At 39.6% G+C, this 23,036-nt stretch overlaps 2 protein-coding genes and 1 non-coding gene across 3 annotated transcripts; 2 read left to right on the top strand and 1 right to left on the bottom strand.

Annotated features, from left to right (window-relative positions):
• Nucleotides 1-7,653: 7,653 nt before the first annotated feature.
• LOC149187925 (uncharacterized) lies at nucleotides 7,654-8,971 on the top strand. The gene is made up of 3 exons (XM_089412899.1): nucleotides 7,654-8,061; nucleotides 8,193-8,259; nucleotides 8,370-8,971. Exons 1-3 carry the CDS (start codon nucleotides 7,801-7,803, stop codon nucleotides 8,441-8,443), a joined length of 402 nt encoding a protein of 133 aa, XP_089269025.1. The 5' UTR covers nucleotides 7,654-7,800; the 3' UTR covers nucleotides 8,444-8,971.
• A 6,253-nt stretch (nucleotides 8,972-15,224) lies between these two features.
• Nucleotides 15,225-16,351, top strand: LOC149187926 (uncharacterized). Its single transcript, XM_089412900.1, has 3 exons — nucleotides 15,225-15,803; nucleotides 15,935-16,001; nucleotides 16,112-16,351. Exons 1-3 carry the CDS (start codon nucleotides 15,543-15,545, stop codon nucleotides 16,183-16,185), a joined length of 402 nt encoding a protein of 133 aa, XP_089269026.1. The 5' UTR covers nucleotides 15,225-15,542; the 3' UTR covers nucleotides 16,186-16,351.
• A 4,525-nt stretch (nucleotides 16,352-20,876) lies between these two features.
• Nucleotides 20,877-20,978, bottom strand: LOC149187927 (U6 spliceosomal RNA). Its single transcript, XR_016256663.1, has one exon. It is a non-coding gene; the product is annotated as a U6 spliceosomal RNA (small nuclear RNA).
• Between the last annotated feature and the right edge of the window lie 2,058 nt (nucleotides 20,979-23,036).

A 23,036-nucleotide genomic window follows, 5' to 3' on the forward strand; every position in this document is an offset into this window, starting at 1 on the left:
ACGCAGCCTTGGATGACCGTCAAGCGGAATACCAGCCGACCATGGTGGAGTTTGAAGGTAAAATTTCAAATCTTTCTATAGTTGTTCTTATTGACCCAGGAGCTACTTTAAGTTATGTTAGCCCAAAAATAGTAGAAAAGTGTAAGTTATCTTCTGAAAAGTTCAGGAACCCATGGCTGGTACAGCTAGCCACAGGAGCTAAGAGACGAGTCTTAGCCAAAATTAGTAACTGTCCTTTCAGCATAGCAGGGCAGCCGATTACAGCAGACCTGAATGTACTTCCATTGGGGTCCTACGACATCCTGATTGGTATGGATTGGCTGGAAAAACATTGGTCGTTGGTGAACTGCAAGACCAAAACCATCTATTACAAGGATGACTTGGGGCAGCAGCAAGAGTTGCAGGGGATTAAACACCCTGTACAGATCCGACCTATCACTGCTTCCCTGCTAGCTAAATGTCTCAGGAAGAAGTGTCAGATTTACGCTATTCAAGTTGGTTATGCAGACCAGAAAGACAAAACATCTGCATTGGACAATATTTCGGTAGTACAGGAATTTGTGGATGTTTTTCCTGAAGAGGTACCAGGACTGCCCCCAAAACGGGATATAGATTTCACTATAGAATTAACACCAGGGGCAGCACCGGTGTCACGGGCACCGTATCGAATGAGCGTACCAGAGTTAACAGAATTAAAGATGCAACTTCAAGAGCTGCTGGATAAGAATTATATCCGTCCCAGCGTATCACCGTGGGGAGCTCCAGTATTATTTGTTAAAAAGAAAGATGGGACTCTCCGTATGTGTATAGACTATCGTCAGCTGAATAAGATCACGATTAAAAACAAATACCCCTTGCCTCGGATTGACGAACTCTTTGATCAAGTGAAGGGGGCAAAGGTATTTTCCAAGATCGATTTGCGATCTGGTTATCATCAGATCAGAATTAAAGAAGAGGACATTGCCAAAACCGCTTTCAGAACACGCTACGGGCACTACGAATTTGTGGTGCTGCCCTTTGGTTTGACCAATGCACCTGCCACCTTCATGTGTTTGATGAACAGCGTGTTTCACAGGTTTTTGGACAAATTCGTGCTGATATTTATCGATGATATTCTGATATATTCTCGTTCCCATGAGGAACACAAAGAACATCTTAGGATGGTGTTGCAAACTCTTCGGGAACATCAGCTATATGCTAAGTTTAGTAAGTGTGACTTTTTCAAGGAGGAAATCCAATATTTGGGCCATGTGATTACTAAAGAAGGAATAACAGTAGATCCTGAGAAGATAAGGACCATTATGGAATGGCCCATACCCAAGGATGTAGCTGATATCAGATCCTTTATGGGACTAGCTGGCTACTACCGAAGATTTGTAGAAGGGTTCTCAAGGATAGCCTACCCTATCACGTCCTTACAGAAAAAGGGGAAGGTATTTAAGTGGACACCAGAATGTCAGTAGATCTTTGATCGGTTGAAGCATTTACTCACTACCGCACCCATCTTGAGTATAGCGGATCCTAATAAGGATTACGTAGTATGCACCGATGCAAGTAAAGAGGGGGTGGGAGGAGTATTAATGCAAGAAGGAAAAGTAATTGCGTATGAATCAAGGAAACTAAAAGATCATGAGCAGAAATACTCTGCTTACGATTTAGAGTTAACAGCAGTGATCCATGCTCTGAAAATGTGGCGACATTACCTCTTGGGGAGGAAATTTCTGTTGTTAACAGATCACCACAGTTTGACCAATTACTTCAGCCAACCTACCTTGAATGCAAGACAAGGACGTTGGGCAGATTTCCTAAGTGGTTTCGATTTCGAAATTAAGCACTTAAAGGGCAAAGAGAATCGGGTGGCTGATGCATTGAGTCGAAAGGTGCAGTGTTTGTGTGAACTTTCAGTCAGCAAGTGGCGGAACTCTCTGTTTGAGCAGATTAAATCAGCAACAAATCAGGATGCTGAATACCAGCAGTTAAAACAGCAGGTACAGCAATCAGTTAATGAAAAATTACAGCAAGGATATACACTAGATAATGCTGGCATGCTGTATTTTCGTAAAAGATTATATGTACCTGATTCAGATGACCTTAAGAACCTGATTATGGACGAGTTCCATACCAACCACTACACTAGCCATCCAGGATACCAAAAGATGGTCACTACACTTAGGAAGGAATATTTCTGGCCCAGAATGAAGAAGCAGGTAGTTGAGTATTTGGCGAGGTGTTTAGAGTGCCAGCAGATTAAGGCAGAACATCAGCATCCGGCCGGGCTATTACAACCTTTGCCTATTCCGGAGTGGAAATGGGAAACCATTTCCATGGATTTTATAACCGGTTTGCCACGAACAAAGAAAAACAATGATTCCATCATGGTGGTGGTTGATAAGTTGAGTAAAGAGGCACACTTCATACCTGTGCAGTCCACTTATAAGGCGGTGCAAATTGCTCACCTTTTTATGCAGAATGTGTTCAGACTGCATGGACAACCGAAAGTAATCATATCGGACCGGGATGTAAAATTCACATCCACCTTTTGGAGGACATTGTTCGTTGAGTTGGGAACACAGCTGAACTTTAGCACAGCCTACCACCCGCAGACCGATGGTCAAACCGAGCGAGTAAATCAAGTGTTGGAAGATATGTTGAGAGCGTATGTGATGCTGAAGCCAAACCAATGGGAAGAATATTTGCACCTGGTTGAATTCGCATATAATAATGGATATCATACCTCGACACAGCTAAGCCCCTTTGAGGTTCTGTATGGGCGAAAATGCCGCACACCCTCAAGTTGGGGTGGAGCTGAGGATAAGCTGAGTTTGGGTCCGGAAATGCTTAAAGAAATGGAAGACATGGTGAAAAGGGTGCGTGCCAATTTGAAGGCTGCGCAGGATAGACAGAAAAGTTTTGCGGACAGAAAAAGAAGATTCAAAGAGTATCAGGTTGGAGACCATGTGTTTGTGAGGATCCAAGCCAGAAGAAGCACACTGCAATGGAGCGGATGTGCCAAGCTGGCTCCTCGATACTTTGGACCTTTTCAGATCTTGGCTAGAGTGGGGCCGGTAGCTTACCAACTCGCCCTGCCAAGCCATATTAAAATTCACAACGTTTTCCACGTTTCTGTTCTAAAGAAATATGTATACGATCCTAAACATGTGATCAAATGGCAAGATGTTCGGGTAAGAATTAATTCCGTTGTTTGAATATGCAGATATGTTCAACAGAAACTAACTGAAGATATTGATTGTCTGCAGGTCGAACCGGAAGGCGAGGTTCTGGTCGAACCACAGAGCATTCTCGACCGGAGAGAAGTGCGGCTGCGGAAACAGGCTATTACCCAAATTAAAGTGCTGTGGCAGCACTATGGGCCTGAGGAGGCTACTTGGGAAGACGAGGAACTTATGAGGAAAGTTTACCCGGACTTGTTTAAAGGGAATAGACATCGGGACGATGTCCAATCCCAGGGAGGGGAGATGTGATGACCCTGTAAAACATGTAAAAATGAAATGTTACTGTGGTAAGAAACTAATGTGGATTGTTAATTACTGTGACTAAATGATATTATTTTATTATGAAATGGAATTTATATTTTTTTTTGGAAAATGCTGGCAACCTCCTGGAGGGAGGATCTCTAAATAAAAGGAAACAGTTATGAAACTGAAAAAGGAAACTAACCCTTCACCCAGGAAAAGTCCTGGGAGGGAAAACCCTGGGCTGTGGTGACAGACAGGGAAAGAAATTCCAAGAAAGGAAAAGAAAGAAAAACAGGGTTAAGTCTGGTGAGGACCAGATAACCCAAGCACTAAGGTGCTGGAGTCTTGTTGAGGGCTGCAGGCCTGCAAGACAGCTCGGGGGGAGAATCCAATGAACTGATGGATCTCATGGCTGGGTGGTTAAGAGCAAATATGTAAAGTGCAGGTGAACTTCTGGAGCATTAACTCTTGTAGCTGGTAGACCAGGTACGAGTTATTCACCAGATTTATATTTCTGTATCAGTATACTGGGTGTACAGGAAGAAAATACAGTAAATCTAAGTCTCTGTTGCTAACTAGATGTAAGGAATATATAATGTTAGAAACAGTTCCTATGAATACCTAGAACTGGTTATTAAGACAAAAAGAACAGAGACCATCTGCTGTATATCTTGCATGCTAACAGTATGGAAATTGATGCATATTATCTATTTAAAAATGCTGCATAATAACAGTATAGAACCAATGTATGTTATCTGTATAGAAACAGGAGCATATTATCTATATACAAATTGTACCAGAGTCCGGAAAGACCCTAACGGTACGCAGAGTATTTAAGTGCATATTAGAAAGATGCATTACACTATATAACAATAGTAGGATTCAACGAAATCAACAGAATGGCAAGAGAATTATCGTGACTCTAAAGAAGACAAGAAACACGTTGAAATATTAATGTTGTTCATAGTATATAGTAAGACTGTAACAAAGAAATGTAAACAGACCATGTGCTAAGGGTTTAAACTTCATTATGCTTGAAAACTAGTGTAAAAGAAATCACGGTGATACCGTTACCAATACCCAACCGGTATAGAGCACAGGAAGTAGTGCCGTTAACATTGTAAGGGCGACACGATGTCACCTAGTAACCAAACCCCGCGGAGAGAACGACCATTCAACTGCTGTGGAATAGTCATGTATAACCAATGAAGATACGACTGTTACCATAAAACCCTCAATGAAATAAACAATACTCTGTGAACAAAAGAATAATAGTAATCCCGTATAATCCGTCGAGCATAAATACATTCTTAGATCAAGATTATATGCGGGTAAAATAGGGCAGATTGCTAGTATAAACTATACCGAATGATAAACATATGCATTGTATTCAAGAAAAAACATATTAACATTATAATAGACAGAAACTCTGTTGGGTACGGTGATAGTATATTTATCCAAATGTCCAGAGAGCTGAAGAAGGTTCTTGTCCTTCATAAATACATACAAAACTTGAGAGTTCATATTAAACATTCTCGACAGTATGAGAAACAGTAAATGAGTGAATGTCTTGAATTCATTTGAAACATTTCGGTTCCGGCAGAGGGCCGTGAACCCTTAAACAAGTACACATGAAACCTGGGCGTACTGCCAAACTGATATTTAACATAAGACTGTAAAAATCAAAGAGGTCACAGGTTCAGGCATGAAATGGCCGACCGCGACTCGAACCAGGGTTTGACCGAGTGATGGAACCCTGAAGCATTAAGAGAAAGACCGCCATGAGGAATTCCTCAGGCTGAGAAAATCATCATAAGACAAGCCGTATAACAATAACCCTCACCTATCAAGATTAAATCGCAGACTCTGCATCGAATCGTGATGGGGTAAATACCTGTGAGCACAGCGGTTACATAATCACTCTTCGAGCGACAGAAGGACTCTGAAGCAAATATCTACAAGCGAAAAAACATACAAGGTTAGCTCATGTCGATAGTAATCCAGAACGTAAGCAAAAGCACTGTATAAATATATATATATATAATCTATCAGTTGAGGAAAGACCTGTAGATGGCGGGCAATAGTCATCGGAGTACCTGGAATGGCATTGCAAGACTTGATAGCTGGTGCATGAAGGGCTGCCGAGCTGAGCAGTATGCGGCCCTCTCCCAAACAGATGCAAATGAACCCGAAAACAGTGACTCGGTGGTATATAAACCCACTAAACCCTGGAATGATTGTAAACCCTTGGATTTGAGCATGTAATCCTGGCCGTTCATCCGAATGGAGGCTTGGCGCGCAAACCCCAGCGATTCTACCGAGACTTCACATGGCCTCTGCACGGTGCTAGCCACCTGGCAGGGGTAGGTGAAGACATTAAAACATTTGTTCACCACCTGGCACTGGGGTTTGGTCGGAATAGTGAATCCGATGAATGCCATCCATTGACTTAACCTTAATCGTATAGTCACCAATGATTCATATAATAATAGGTCAATACGTTATTGAGTTGAAAGTTATATATATGTTTAATCATAGCAGTATGTCCAGTACTTAGAAGTGAAGTATATATATACATGTGGATATTCCATGTCGAATATATGGATGGACATAAAGCATAGGTTTTGCAATCAATTTTTTTCTTATTAGGTATAATTACCGTGGAGTCGTGACAAACCATGTTAAAGAATATAAATATTGTAAATGGTTTTAACTCTGTTTTATTTTTTTATTGGTTTATTTAGAATAAAAGTAATTTTCTAAGTTTAGTGGATGGTAATACATTGACTTTAATTATGGAGACTTTTTCCAAAGGGAAACAATTGGTTGAGGTTGGAAGTGGTGTTTTTTTCATTTAATTATATTGGTAAAACATCAGCCATAATTATGGAGTCTTGCTCCAAAGGGAAAGACTTGTTCCAAAGGGAAACAATTGGTTGTGGTTGGAAATGGTTTTTTTTTCATTTAATTATATTGGGTAAAACATTGGCCATAATTATGGAGTCTTGCTCCAAAGGGAAATATTTGGTGGATGTTGAAAATGGTTTTAACTTCTTATTCCTTCTTTCTTTTTCCTTTCATTTAAAACATGATCACTAATTTATGGAGCCTTGTCGGAAAGGGAAACATTTGGTAGATGTTGGAAATTATTTCAACTTTTTTTTTTTTTACATTTAACTTGGAATGAAAGAACAAATGAGCCTTGTCGGAAAGGGAAACATTTGGTAGATGTTGGAAATTATTTCAACTTTTTTTTTTTTACATTTAACTTGGAATGAAAGAACAAAGTACAATCAGAGTACCATTCCATCTCGATAAAACATGGTCCCTAATGTTGGAAATTATTTTAACTTTAGGTTTAAATTGGAATGAAAGGACAAAATACGGGAAAATACCAATCTCCATAAAACATGGCACTAATTATGGAGCCTAGCTCCAAAGGGAAACATTTTGTGGATGTTGAAAATTATTTTACTTTTTTTTTTTTCTTTTTTTTACATTTAACTTGGAATAAAAGAACAAAGTACGGGAAAACGGAAAAAACATTCTCGATAAAACATGGTAGCTAATTATGGAGCCTTGCCCCAAAGGGAAACATTTTGTGGATGCTGGAAATTATTTTAACTTTTTTTTCTCTTTTTCACGTGAATGAAAGAACAAAGTACGGGAAAATTCAGAGTACCATTCCTTCTCGATAAAACATGGTCCCTAATTATGGAGCCTTGCCCCAAAGGGAAACATTTGGTGGATGTTGCAAATTATTTTAACTTATTTTTTCTTTTTTTAGGTTTAACTTGGAATGAAATAACCAAACCGAGAGTACTTCCCCATATTTTGTGAATTATAAACGGTTCACAATTACCATTTATTACATCTACCTTCATTATGGAGAGTTGTTCCAAAGGGAAACATTTGGTTGATGCTTGAAACGATGTTTTTTTTTTCATTTAACTAAATTGGGTAAAACATTGATCATAATTATTTAGTGTCACGACCTCATTAACTTAAAATGCATAATTAAAAAAAATTGCGTCAGGTGGGGGGTCAATTCATTAACCCACTCTCCCTAACTAAATAAGTTAAACAATTACCTATAGTCTTCGCCAGACCTTTACGCATATACCTACATTTATATATGCTTATCACTGTTTATGTAAAACCTTAACTAATACCCATGCCCATAGAACATGGACTTACCGCCTTGCTAATGTTTGGGTATCATTAATGTGTTTGGGAAGTCTTGCTGTCATACCCGGCTCGTTATATGTGTTAAGTGCCAGGTGGTGAGTAAGTGGGAACCCAGCTCACCCTTTTCCGTGGCCAGATGGCTCAACTTCACGTGAAGTCATGTACCTTGCGGAGGGTTGACCCACACTGGGTTTCGCGCCAGGTGCTCCCGCCTAAACCAACGATGGAGATCTCTCAACCTCATCGAACGGCTCAGATTTATTTAGGGTTTGGCAATCGATATATAGTCACCGGGTTCGTCGGACTGGGTTCATTTGCACTCCACCGCTGCAGCCGAGCTCCTCCATCACTTCGACAGACTTCTCTGCAACCTCTCGGTTCCTACCTTGCTGTTCAGGTAAAGGATGCTTCTGTTGTCAATCTGGTATTCATATTTACAGTCAGCTCTCAGTTACGTTTTTGGTATTCTTTGTAACCCTCTGCATATTCTAACTGTGTTCGAATGTTCACCATGTGGGTTATGTACAGGTCAGTTTGCCATCCACAGCTTTTCCTACAGCGTGCAGGAGGATTTGGCGATTAGCGAAACTTACAGGTATGCCTACCCCGTGTACTGGCCTTTCCTTGGTTAATGGCTTAATGTGATGTTGTATGCGACGACTTCTGGCTGAGACATGGCTTATGGTTTCTGCTTACCTGTCTCAGGTCCGATTACCTTGTTTCAAACCCTGGTTGCGCTTATACAGGCGGCCTCTCCATGCCGGGCCTGTCCCGCGTGAGCCCTTAGGGTTTAGTTAGGTACTGCTCATGGCTTCCACGCCATCTTCTTATATTTCTGTACATTTGATTTGAGCTAGGGTTTCAGACTTTAAAGGGTCATTGTCTGTATATTTTGGAAGCTCTCTCGAGCTATTAACAGTTATATGAAGCTCAGTTACTTTATAATGGTTGCATCATTTTGCGGTTTACCGCTGTCTCCCATGCCTGGACTTCTCACGGCTATGATAACGTTTCTCAGTTTTTTAATGGATACTTGCTTTCGATTCACAGAATCTATCAATGTTCCTAAATGGTCATTTTGTTCTTATATTGCCGGTTCATATGGAAAGATTTATATTCAGTGTGTTCTACTGTATGCTCATCTTCCTGTTTACTCAATAGATTCATAGAACTTTATGGGTTTACTACAGTATGCATTATTATGGTATAATCTCGATGGTTTCACATGCGTTCGGTTCATGCAAGACTGTTTCCATTTCATATGTATTTAAAAGCGATATTGAGGTAGTCCTGCGCTCGGTATATGAGCGTAGTGTCTGCCTCTCCGCGAACAGTCATTTACATTGACCCTTGAATGCCAGGGTTACTACATGTTTAATATTCAGGTCGCATTTTCGTATTGTTGACCTTATCTTGGAATTATGTATTTGGCTGCTTGTTTCGTTATGCTTAGCTACTTTTCAGGTCTGTTACATAGGATGTAAACCCTCATCCGGGTCTGTTAACATGGCTTGGCTTGCACCGTGTTATTAACTGCACAATACTTCTCTTTACAGCACTGTTTCCGTAATAATATCTTCACTTATACAGTATTGATTTTTATATGATATTTCCTGCTTATACAGCATTTTGTTCATGCTTTAATGCTTCGTGTATACAGCATTTCGATTATACCATTCTGTCTAGTTTATACAGTGTTAATTTAATAAATTGTTCTACACAGTTTAGTTCTCATACCATATCATTGGCTTATATAACGTTATTGTTTATGCACAGCGCTAGTTCCGCGCTAGTTGACTGTGTTTATCTAACTCGGTTTATACCAAGCATTTCCAGACCATTCAGCTCGATGTCATTTCATTCTTAAGGGTTCTGTTTTACTTTGTTCTCTGGTTTTTCCTCACTGATATTTTGATGCGGTCTTCCATACCGCCTCAACAGCTCTAAGATTTGACTCTATTCTGAGCGCAATGTAACTGTACAACCCTTAGTTGTTAATACAGTTTTACAGAGGTGACCACAGTCACACATTTTCATTTACAAACATCTCTAAATCTGTATGCATTAACCTGGTTACCATAACACAGTAACTAAAGGAAAGTAATACAAGTTCTATGTCCTGTCGGTACACCTCAATACCTGTTCTTTATTCAATAACTAGATTAGAGAATGCATACCTGGGTATTCCCGCTATCGATGTCCTTACTTTCAGAGGTCACCTGCAACGTTTTTGCTCTTATCCTCCCAACCTTGAGATCCAGTTTCCGCTGGATTCTCCCCCCGAGCCGTCTTGCAGGCCTGCAGCCCTCAACAAGACACATGCACTACTGTGCTGGGTTATCTGGTCTCTACTAGACTTAACCCCCTTTTCTCTACCTGCTCTCCTCACTGGAAATCTTCTCTCCGTCTGTTCCTCAACAGCCCAGAGGTTTTCCTTCCCAAGACTTTTCCTTGGGTGAGAAGCAGTTTTTTCAGTTTTCTAACTGATCTTCTTAAAATAGAAAATCCTCCACCAGGAGGCTGCCAGCATTTCAAGAACATACACATGTAAAAATAATCTAATATAACAACTTCCTCATTAATAGTGTCATTCAAAAATAATGAGTAACCACTCATACAGTTTCTTACCACAGTAAGTATTTCAGAATTACAAGTTACCGGGGTCATTACATCTCCCCCCCTGGGATTGGACATCGTCCCGATGTCTATCCCCATTAAATAAATTTGGATAAGCTTTTCTAATGAGTTCCTCGTCCTCCCATGTAGCCTCCTCAGGCCCATAGTGCTGCCACAACACTTTAACTTGGGTAATAACCCGTTTCCGCAGCCGCACTTCTCTCCGGTCGAGAATGCTCTGTGGTTCGACCAGGACCTCGCCTTCCGGTTCGACCTGCAGACAACCATACCTTTAATCAGTTTCCTATTGAGTATAGCTGCATAATCAAAACAACCGGATTAATTCTTACCCGCACATCTTGCCATCGGATAACATGTTTAGGGTCATATACATATTTCTTTAGGACAGAAACATGAAACACATTGTGAATCCTAATATGACTTGGCAAGGCGAGTTGGTAGGCCACTGGCCCCACTCTAGCCAAGATCTGAAAAGGTCCAAAATATCGAGGTGCCAGTTTGGCGCACCCACTCCACTGCAGTGTGCTCCTTCTGGTTTGAATCCTCACAAACACATGGTCACCCACCTTATACTCTGTGAATCTTCTTTTCCTGTCCGCAAAGCTTTTCTGTCTGTCTTGTGCAGCCTTTAAGTTTGCACGCACTCTTTTCACCATATCCTCCATGTCTTTAAGCATTTCTGGACCCAAACTCAGCTTGTCTTCAGGTCCACCCCAACTTGAGGGTGTGCGGCACTTTCGTCCATACAGGACTTCAAAAGGACTTAGCTGGGTTGAAGTGTGATAACCATTGTTATATGCAAATTCGACCAGATGTAAAAACTCTTCCCATTGGCCTGGTTTCAGCATCACATACGCCCTCAACATGTCTTCCAACACTTGATTAACTCGCTCAGTTTGACCGTCGGTCTGCGGGTGGTAGGCCGTGCTAAAGTTCAGCTGAGTACCCAACTCAGCAAACAGTGTCCTCCAAAAAGTGGAAGTGAATTTCACATCTCGGTCCGATATAATTACCTTTGGCAGCCCATGCAATCGGAACACATTTTGCATAAAGAGGTGAGCAATTTGTACCGCCTTGTAAGTGGACTGCACAGGTATAAAGTGTGCTGCCTTACTCAATTTGTCAACCACTACCATGATAGAGTCATTACCCTTCTTTGTTCGTGGCAACCCAGTTATGAAATCCATGGAAATGGTTTCCCATTTCCACTCCGGAATAGGCAAGGGCTGTAGCAGTCCGGCTGGATGCTGACGTTCTACCTTAATTTGTTGGCATTCTAAACACCGCGCCAGGTACTCAACTACCTGTTTCTTCATTCCTGGCCAATAATACTCCTTCTTGAGTGCCGTGACCATCTTTTGGTACCCTGGGTGGCCAGTGTAGTGGCTGATATGGAACTCATCTAAAATCAGCCTTTTAAGGTCATTTGAATCAGGTACATATAATTTCTTATTGAAACACAGCATTCCATCGCTATCTAGTGTATATCCTTGCTGTAATCTTTCCTTAACAGCTTGCTGTACCTGCTGTTTTAAGTGCTGGTATTCAGAATCGCGACTTGCTGCTGTTCTTATTTGTTCAACCAGCGAATTCCGCCACTTGCTGACTGATAGTTCACATAAACAATGAATCTTTCGACTTAGCGCATCAGCCACTCGGTTTTCTTTGCCCTTTAAATGCTTTATTTCGAAATCAAACCCACTTAGGAAATCTGCCCAACGGCCTTGTCTTGCATTCAAGGTAGGTTGGCTGAAATAATGTGTCAAACTGTGATGATCAGTTAACAACAGGAATTTCCTCCCTAGGAGGTAATGTCTCCACATTTTCAGCGCATGAATAACAGTTGTTAATTCCAGATCATAAGCAGAGTATCTCTGCTCATGCTCCTTTAGCTTCCTTGATTCATAGGCTATTACTTTTCCTTCCTGCATTAATACTCCTCCCACACCCTCCTTGCTTGCATCGGTGCACACCACATAATCCTTATTAGGATCAGCTATACTCAGGATGGGCACAGTGGTGAATAAATGCTTCAATCGGTCAAAGCTCTGCTGACATTCTGATGTCCACCTAAATATCTTCCCCTTTTTCTGCAATGAGGTGATAGGATAGGCTATCCTAGAAATGCCTTCCACAAACCTCCGGTAATAGCCAGGTAACCCCATAAAAGATTTGATATCAGCAACATCTTTGGGTATGGGCCATTCCATAATAGTTTTTATTTTCTCAGGGTCTACTGCAATTCCTTCTTTAGTGATCACGTGGCCCAAATACTGGATTTCCTCCTTGAAGAAATCACATTTACTGAACTTAGCGTATAGCTGGTGTTCTCGAAGAGTTTGTAACACCATCCTCAGGTGTTCTTCGTGTTCCTCTTGAGAACGAGAATATATCAGAATATCATCTATAAATATCAGCACAAACTTGTCCAAAAATCGGTGGAACACGCTGTTCATCATACACATGAAGGTGGCAGGTGCATTGGTCAAACCGAAAGGTAGCACTACAAATTCGTAGTGCCCATAGCGTGTCCTGAAGGCGGTTTTAGCGATGTCCTCATCTTTAATCCTGATCTGATGATAACCAGATCGCAGATCGATCTTGGAAAATACTTTTGCCCCTTTCACTTGATCAAAGAGTTCATCTATCCTGGGTAAGGGATACTTGTTTTTGACCGTGAGCTTATTCAGCTGTCGATAGTCTATACACATACGTAGGGTGCCATCTTTCTTTTTCACAAATAATACTGGAGCTCCCCATGGTGATACACTGGGACGTATGTACTGTTTATCCAACAGCTCTTGTAGTTGCATCTTCAACTCTGTTAACTCTGGTACGCTCATTCGGTATGGTGCCCGTGATACTGGTGCTGCTCCCGGTATTAACTCTATAGTAAAGTCTATGTCCCTCTTTGGGGGCAGCCCTGGTACCTCTTCAGGAAAAACATCTACGAATTCCTGCACCACCGGGATATTGCCTAATGCAGACATCTTATCTTTCTGGTTTGCATAACCAACTTGAATGGCGTAGATCTGACATTTCTTTCTAAGGCACTTAGCTAACTGAGAAGCAGTGATAGGCCGAATCTGGACAGGGTGTTTAATCCCCTGCAATTCTTGTTGCTGCCCCAAATCATCCTTGTAATAAATGGTTTTGGTTTTGCAGTTTACTAGGGACCAATGCTTTTCCAGCCAATCCATACCAATCAGGATGTCATAAGATCCTAATGGAAGTACATTCAGGTCTGCTGTTATTGGCTGTCCAGCTATGCTTAAGGAACAGTTATTAATTTTAGCTAGAACCCGTCTCTTGGCACCCGTAGCTAACTGTACCAACCATGGGTTTTTGAACCTTTCCGAAGATAGCTTACAATGTTCCACTACTTTTGGGCTAACATAACTTAAGGTAGCTCCTGGATCAATAAGAACAGCTATAGAAAGGTTTGAAATCTTACCTTCAAACTCCACCATAGTCGGTTGGTATTCCGCTTGCCGGTCCTCCAAGGCTGCGTTAATTCTTGGTACGCTGCGTGCCACATCCCCAACGGTTGAGGCTTCGTGGATCTGAGATATTTGGTCGACTCCTTTACGCTGCGGGCAGTTTTTAACATAATGCGGTCCTCCACATCCCCAACACTGGACTGGAGGTCTGGTTCCTTCAATCTCTGATCTGGCAGGCGGTTCACTAACTCTGCTTTCACTTGGCTTGGCCCGGAAGGTACCCTTAGTTGTATTCCTGTTAAACTGCCCCTTTCCAGCACTCTTACCACCATTTCCACGACTTCCTTTGTTATTACCAGCAACTCTGTTGCTTTTTCTGTCATTCCATTTTTTGCTTGAAATATCTCCTTTCTGTTTATTCTGCTGGTAACAAATTCTTGCCTTACGAATTGCCTCGTCCATGGTTCGGGGATTGTCAAACTCTATTCGTTCCCTTATATAGGCTGGTAGGCTGCTCACAAATCTCTGCACTTTGGCCTTTTCTTCTTTGATATATGGCACATAGCGAAGCAGGGAAGTGAAGCGGTTAATGAATTCATCCATGGACTGTTGTCCCAGTCATAAATCATGGAATTCCCGTGCCTTCTCATCATAAAAACGCTCGGCTAGATATCTCTCCTTAAAGTATTTCTGGAACTTTTCCCAAGTGATGTTCTACTCACTCACTCCTTTTACAATTTTAATCTCTTCCCACCACAAGGTTGCTTTACCCTGTAGCTGGAAAATGGCCAGCCGCGCCTTCAGATTTTGATCATATTCATACAGTTGGAAATACTTGTTAATGTTTATTAACCAAGCCTCTGCCGCTTCTTCCTGCTCTCCATCGAAAAGTGGAGGTTTGATTTTCCGGAATTCTCCCTGTAATTCCATTTTCTGTCTCTTTGAGGTCTGCTGCTCTAGTACATTGTCAGAATGGTCTTCCTTCTCCTCTGAAATCTCAGGTGCGTAATCCCGCTCTTCAGTTCCCCTTTGCTGTTCCGCACTGGGATTGGCTAGTGGTGGATTTTGTTTATCTGACAGACTCTTTAATATTCTTTCTTGCTCCACTGTTAATCGCGCGTTGTCTTCTCGCAGACGCGCCATCTCACTTTTCAGTTCTTGAACAGTCTGCAATATCGCCAGATTGGTACTGCGTGTCTCAGCACCAAGCTGTATCCACAGCTCTGGATTTTCCTGAGGGACGCTGCCTGCTCCCTGCATTTCCTCCATCTTACTTGTTGACTGCTAGAAGATTGTCGTTTTCTGTGTCAATTTCCTAATTGATAAACAAGGAAATCAATTTAGCTGAATTTATTACTTCCTCAGGTAAGCACTGTGTAATGAAAATATATATATATTTTTTTCAACTGGGTTTTGCTGCTCCAGAGGCCACAGTTTTGAAACCTCTGGCTCTGATACCACATTGTCACGACCTCATTAACTTAAAATGCATAATTAAAAAAAATTGCGTCAGGTGGGGGGTCAATTCATTAACCCACTCTCCCTAACTAAATAAGTTAAACAATTACCTATAGTCTTCGCCAGACCTTTACGCATATACCTACATTTATATACGCTTATCACTGTTTATGTAAAACCTTAACTAATACCCATGCCCATGGAACATGGACTTACCGCCTTGCTAATGTTTGGGTATCATTAATGTGTTTGGGAAGTCTTGCTGTCATACCCGGCTCGTTATATGTGTTAAGTGCCAGGTGGTGAGTAAGTGGGAACCCAGCTCACCCTTTTCCGTGGCCAGATGGCTCAACTTCACGTGAAGTCATGTGCCTTGCGGAGGGTTGACCCACACTGGGTTTCGCGCCAGGTGCTCCCGCCTAAACCAACGATGGAGATCTCTCAACCTCATCGAACGGCTCAGATTTATTTAGGGTTTGGCAATCGATATATAGTCACCGAGTTCATCGGACTGGGTTCATTTGCACTCCACCGCTGCAGCCGAGCTCCTCCATCACTTCGACAGACTTCTCTGCAACCTCCCGGTTCCTACCTTGCTGTTCAGGTAAAGGATGCTTCTGTTGTCAATCTGGTATTCATATTTACAGTCAGCTCTCAGTTACGTTTTTGGTATTCTTTGTAACCCTCTGCATATTCTAACTGTGTCCGAATGTTCACCATGTGGGTTATGTACAGGTCAGTTTGCCATCCACAGCTTTTCCTACAGCGTGCAGGAGGATTTGGCGATTAGCGAAACTTACAGGTATGCCTACCCCGTGTACTGGCCTTTCCTTGGTTAATGGCTTAATGTGATGTTGTATGCGACGACTTCTGGCTGAGACATGGCTTATGGTTTCTGCTTACCTGTCTCAGGTCCGATTACCTTGTTTCAAACCCTGGTTGCGCTTATACAGGCGGCCTCTCCATGCCGGGCCTGTCCCGCGTGAGCCCTTAGGGTTTAGTTAGGTACTGCTCATGGCTTCCACGCCATCTTCTTATATTTCTGTACATTTGATTTGAGCTAGGGTTTCAGACTTTAAAGGGTCATTGTCTGTATATTTTGGAAGCTCTCTCGAGCTATTAACAGTTATATGAAGCTCAGTTACTTTATAATGGTTGCATCATTTTGCGGTTTACCGATGTCTCCCATGCCTGGACTTCTCACGGCTATGATAACGTTTCTCAGTTTTTTAATGGATACTTGCTTTCGATTCACAGAATCTATCAATGTTCCTAAATGGTCATTTTGTTCTTATATTGCCGGTTCATATGGAAAGATTTATATTCAGTGTGTTCTACTGTATGCTCATCTTCCTGTTTACTCAATAGATTCATAGAACTTTATGCGTTTACTTCAGTATGCATTATTATGGTATAATCTCGATGGTTTCACATGCGTTCGGTTCATGCAAGACTGTTTCCATTTCATATGTATTTAAAAGCGATATTGAGGTAGTCCTGCGCTCGGTATATGAGCGTAGTGTCTGCCTCTCCGCGAACAGTCATTTACATTGACCCTTGAATGCCAGGGTTACTACATGTTTAATATTCCGGTCGCATTTTCGTATTGTTGACCTTATCTTGGAATTATGTATTTGGCTGCTTGTTTCGTTATGCTTAGCTACTTTTCAGGTCTGTTACATAGGATGTAAACCCTCATCCGGGTCTATTAACATGGCTTGGCTTGCACCGTGTTATTAACTGCACAATACTTCTCTTTACAGCACTGTTTCCGTAATAATATCTTCACTTATACAGTATTGATTTTTATATGATATTTCCTGCTTATACAGCATTTTGTTCATGCTTTAATGCTTCGTGTATACAGCATTTCGATTATACCATTCTGTCTAGTTTATACAGTGTTAATTTAATAAATTGTTCTACACAGTTTAGTTCTCATACCATATCATTGGCTTATATAACGTTATTGTTTATGCACAGCGCTAGTTCCGCGCTAGTTGACTGTGTTTATCTAACTCGGTTTATACCAAGCATTTCCAGACCATTCAGCTCGATGTCATTTCATTCTTAAGGGTTCTGTTTTACTTTGTTCTCTGGTTTTTCCTCACTAATATTTTGATGCAGTCTTCCATACCGCCTCAACAGCTCTAAGATTTGACTCTATTCTGAGCGCAATGTAACTGTACAACCCTTAGTTGTTAATACAGTTTTACAGAGGTGACCACAGTCACACATTTTCATTTACAAACATCTCTAAATCTGTATGCATTAACCTGGTTACCATAACACAGTAACTAAAGGAAAGTAATACAAGTTCTATGTCCTGTCGGTACACCTCAATACCTGATCTTTATTCAATAACTAGATTAGAGAATGCATACCTGGGTATTCCCGCTATCGATGTCCTTACTTTCAGAGGTCACCTGCAACGTTTTTGCTCTTATCCTCCCAACCTTGAGATCCAGTTTCCGCTGGATTCTCCCCCCGAGCCGTCTTGCAGGCCTGCAGCCCTCAACAAGACACATGCACTACTGTGCTGGGTTATCTGGTCTCTACCAGACTTAACCCCCTTTTCTCTACCTGCTCTCCTCACTGGAAATCTTCTCTCCGTCTGTTCCTCAACAGCCCAGAGGTTTTCCTTCCCAGGACTTTTCCTTGGGTGAGAAGCAGTTTTTTCAGTTTTCTAACTGATCTTCTTAAAATAGAAAATCCTCCACCAGGAGGCTGCCAGCATTTCAAGAACATACACATGTAAAAATAATCTAATATAACAACTTCCTCATTAATAGTGTCATTCAAAAATAATGAGTAACCACTCATACAGTTTCTTACCACAGTAAGTATTTCAGAATTCCAAGTTACCGGGGTCATTACATCTAGCCTTCTTCCAATGGGAAACATTTGGTGCATGTTGGAAATAGTTTTATCTTTTCTTTTTCTTTTTTATTTAACTAATTTGAGTAAAACATTGACCCTAATTATGGAGCCTTGATCTAAAGGGGAACATTTGGTGGATGTTGGAAATGGTTTTAAATTCTTCTCTTTTGTTTATCCTTTTTAAAGTGGAAGGAAAGTATGAGTACCATCTCCATAACACATGGTTTCTAATTACGGATCAGAAGGGAAACATTTGGTGGATGTTGGAAATTTTTTTAATTTTCTTTTCTTTTTTTAATGTTTAAATTGGAATGAAATCATGGAAACCCAAAATACTTTCCCATATTTCGTGCATTATACATGTTTAACAGTCAACCCTTTTACTAATATGACCATATAAATTAAATGACTAGTAAATGTCAAACATGAGTTTAAATTGGTTGGAAATTGCTTTAACTTTCTTTTCTTTTTTTAATGTTTAACTTGGAATGAAAGCATGGAAACCCAAAATACTTCCCCATATTTCGTGGATTATAAATGGTTAACAGTCAACCTTTTTACTAGTATGACCATATTATTTAAATGACTAGTAAATGTCAAACATGAGTTTAAATTTTTTAATATGCATAATTTTAACGTGTTTTTACTGGTATGACCATATAAATTAAATCACTAGTAAATGTCCACGGCATAGCCAAACATGATTTTAAATTGTTTAATCTTCATAATTTTAGGGTGCAAAAGGTTTTTTGGGCTCCTCAATCTATTTGTGCATTTAAAAATGTATTTTGAACAACAAAAAATCTTGAAATTGTATTGGTGGATTTTGGTGGTGAAAAAGGCTATTTTTTCTGTAAGTTAAACAATGCCAATGTCAATAGGCATAATCCATCATAAGCATCTGTGATATCCCCAAACTTTGTAAATATTTATATTACTACACATTTATTTATCTTTTGAGTTATAAAAGCTCTTTTGGGAATTTATATTCTTTTGTTAAAGTTAAACAATAGTTATGAGTGAATATTATTTTACTTACTAAATTAGTTAGAAAGAATTCTTGAGGATTTATTCAAGAAGATGAGGATGATAAGGAGGGAGAAGAAGGAGGAAAAATCTATGATGATAGTAGTCTCAAGGTTGGGAGGAAAAACATCGAATAGCATAGTCTAGTGGGACCAAATCTTGCAAATAGTGAACTACAGATAAGTAAAATATCCTTATAGTAATTTAAGTAGGAAATTTAATTTACTTTTTCTAGTTAGCTATGCCTAATGATAGTTAAATAAAAGAACATGTGAGGAAATTTAATTTACATTTTCTAGTTAACTATGCCTAATGATAGTTAAATAAAGAACATGTGATAATTTTAATTGATGACCTATGCTTGTTCAGAATTATAAAACATCTTGACTTTGGTAAGTATTCAGAGAAATGCTAAACTTAGGCATTCTAATTAATAGCTATAATAAACACCTACAACATCTAGTTGAAAGGGTTAATGTTCAGTTGAATAATGAAAATAATTAAGTCTGATAGAGCGTAGGAAAGAAGGCCTTTTGCTATCATTGTATATGAAATAAACAAAGAAATGTTTAGCAGAACCTATACCAAATATAATTCATTATAGGCAGGAAAGTAATACTATTCATAATTGTAACTACCAAACACTATATAATTTGGTTTGTCATTCAAGACCCTAATGCTATCATAAAGTAAAGTAAGTGGGAGATTTAGACTCTAATATCCAATATAACAGATTATTAAATAAACAAAGAAAGATTCCCATTATGTGAAATAGAGAGAACTAAATAAAACAAATCCGAACCCGAATTATGATAAAAGCAGATTATTAAATAAACAGAGAAAGATTCCCATTATGTGAAATAGAGAGAACTAAATAAAACAAATCCGAACCCGAATTATGATAAAGTAAGTGGGAGATTTAGACTCTAATGTTCAATATAACAGATTATTAAATAAACAGAGAAAGATTTCCATTATGTGAAATAGAGAGAAATAAATAAAACAAATTCGAACCCGAATTTTTTCAGTCAATTTTATAATAAGTACACCATTTTTTCTAACCAAAGAAAGAATAATAAGAGTGACCAAAACTCGGTGTACCATGAGCTTCTACCTATTTTCTCACAAGCGTTCAAAACAACGAAATATATATTTATGGACTACGGGTCACGGTCGATGGGTCCGGAACCCCGACCTGACTTCACACAAGTTTTCTACAAAACTACCTACTCACGCTAAGAAATAAACGAAGGAAAGAATCACTACCAACATTTGAAAACTCTCTTTCTTGCCAACAAAACTCTTATATATATAAACCATTTGAAAGATAGAGAGGAAACTAAAGATGAACAAAGAAAATCACGCGATTGCAAAACCATAGATTCTCTTAGCCTCATAGCTTAGAATGCAGAGTATAATCAGTTCAGATATGGGTCAGGGAGATAACCCCATACCCTTAAAACAATATACAGACTTCGCCTTAGAAAAACCCGATGATACTTTTAAAAACAAATTACCAGAGATAGTCAAGGTATGTAGCAGAGAAACCCTCCTAGAATCTAAAACTCACGGCTATCCCATCCTTTAGAGCTTAAGCTAAGAAAAACATAAATACCCGGTGGATTTGTCCATATGACTATTTCGTGCCCAATATGAGGAGCTGAACTCAGTGTTTTCCCCAAACCCTGGGCTCCATTCACGCCGCCTTTCCACCTGAAACGAAAATTAATAGAAGTTACAAAATCTGTGCACGAAACCATTTTCAGAAAGAAAAAATTTGGACCATTTCTCTATTTGTGCGTGTCATCCTTGCGCATGGGCCATGCTAATATTCTTTGTATCGTTCCAATTTTTCGGATGTCTCCGAAGAGACAATGCACGAAACCATGTTACATTCAAAAGAAGAAAAACAAAGACTTCTCTTTTTTTTTTAATTATCCTTACCCAGAAATGGAGGAACATTTTTCACCTGCCTAGGAGAATGAACCAGAGCCGAATAAAGCCTTGTATAGATTTTCTTGCACATCGACAAACTATTTCTCCAAAGTTTCAGGACTGTAAACCTACCATAGCTCGAAGCAAAAACCTCTTAGAAGTAGTTAATAAACCTCGCCGGAAAGATAGAAATGGAGGAGTGACATCTAGTGCCCGAGGCATAGATATTCAAAACTCTTCCCCGTCGTTCGATCATCTCGAAGACCAGGCAACATTGATGTGGATCTCCCTTCAAGGCTGACAGCAAGGAAATACAAGAATATTACTTAGAAATTGTATGAACATGTTTCTTTTCAGTGATTTATAAAATAGAAAATAGTATCACATATCAGCATTAAGCAAAGATGATTGGTAGCTAAAAAAATTGTTGCAAGTTAAATTGTTGAGGCACAATCAAAGAGTTCATATGAGTCTAGTTGAGTTTGATAGACAGTCCATAACCTTTCAAATTAAAGTAAATACACATGGATAAATAACCTAGAGTAGGGGCATGTTTCTAGTATACCTAGAACCCCATTGTACTTGGTAATCATAGCTTTCTCCTAATAACAAATTAAAGACACACATAAGACGATTGGTTACGAGAATCTCAATATCAAAGTAACAAATATAATTTTTTGTATGCAATACAGAAAAAAATTCATAAACACGGCATCAAATGAACAAGAAAATGGTAGAAGAAAAAAGAACATTTTTTCAGCAAACCCTTGAGCATGCAAATAAACTGTAACAATATATAGATGACCTAAATCAAATAGTAATATTTATACACAATATAATAACAATTCACATCGGGAGGAACCAGTTCCATTTCATATAAAAAAATAACAATACTTCATAATTAAACTGTATCATCGAGGAGGAAACTTTGAGAATGCATATCCCAAAAGTAAATTCTTAAGTTAAGACTAGTGATTTTCCAATCTAAAATAGGTATAAAATACCCATACACATAACTGTGGTTCCATGCAATTCTCAAAAATAACGAACAATAACGCCATGAACCTCCAATGAATGATTTAATTCCAAATTCATCTAATATCTTGATTCTAGAGAAATTAGATTAAAAGCCAGAACGAAAATAGGGGTTTGCAGATAAATATCACATGAAGGGGAAAGAAGCAAGAAAAAAAAACATGGTAAGAAACACATAAACGCAGGTGAGACTTGTTGTTTGAGCTAGATGAAACTAACAGAATGGAAGCCATAGAATGGGGAAAATTTCAAACCAAACCTGTACCCAAAGTAATAGAGGTTAGTACCAAGTTTTAAAAAGCTTCTAGGAAAAAGAAAACCCTTAAAAGTTTGACATTATCCCTATAATACCTACTAAGGAAAGCCACATTTAATTAGAAGCCGCAAAAACTCTAAAATAATCATAAAACCCCAAGTGAAGCCTATGGCTATAACTATTATGAATATTGTCAACGAATAAACACAAATATTCGTAGGACTACTTACCGGAGGATAGAAGAACAAGCAATCCAACCATGTTGTCTAAAGGAAGCTCCAATGTTGTCAACACCTGCGGTGCACATATGAAATTCACCGCTGAAGTTAAAATTGTTAAGGAATCAAAGTTAACCTGAAATACGTCACTTACAATTTGCAAACAGAGGTAAATTTATTAGTGAAAAATCCAAGTCCGCGACCTAGAAAAGAAAACTCAAAGCTACGATGGCAGAACACTGTCTCAGAAACCCTAATGGTAGACTATTGAATGACAGTTTGGGTGTGCAATGGGTTAAGTTGGTTATCAAACCAACCCATTGTTTCTCCACCATTGGATGAGCTTGCCAACAGATGAACAGATAGCCTGAATCGAAGTGTTCAACAAATGGAAGAGAACGTTACAAGTTGTACCACTAACATTGTGATCAGCTAAAAGCTCATTGTTGCAAAAAGAAATAGTACAACCTGTATAACACGTGATGGT

The sequence above is a fragment of the Pinus tabuliformis genome, chromosome 3_1 (genome assembly GCF_031772625.1).
Source record: "Pinus tabuliformis cultivar Carrire ecotype Pingquan chromosome 3_1, CPIR1, whole genome shotgun sequence".
NCBI lineage: Eukaryota > Viridiplantae > Streptophyta > Pinopsida > Pinales > Pinaceae > Pinus > Pinus tabuliformis.

Excerpts from the sequence above, each read along its gene's own strand:
- LOC149187925 (XM_089412899.1), top strand. The coding sequence starts at position 7,801 with ATGGCTCAACTTCACGTGAAGTCATGTACCTTGCGGAGGGTTGACCCA. Across the intron at positions 8,062-8,192 it reads GTTCCTACCTTGCTGTTCAG|GTCAGTTTGCCATCCACAGC; the intron begins GTAAAGGATGCT and ends GGTTATGTACAG. Across the intron at positions 8,260-8,369 it reads GCGATTAGCGAAACTTACAG|GTCCGATTACCTTGTTTCAA; the intron begins GTATGCCTACCC and ends TACCTGTCTCAG.
- LOC149187926 (XM_089412900.1), top strand. The coding sequence starts at position 15,543 with ATGGCTCAACTTCACGTGAAGTCATGTGCCTTGCGGAGGGTTGACCCA. Across the intron at positions 15,804-15,934 it reads GTTCCTACCTTGCTGTTCAG|GTCAGTTTGCCATCCACAGC; the intron begins GTAAAGGATGCT and ends GGTTATGTACAG. Across the intron at positions 16,002-16,111 it reads GCGATTAGCGAAACTTACAG|GTCCGATTACCTTGTTTCAA; the intron begins GTATGCCTACCC and ends TACCTGTCTCAG.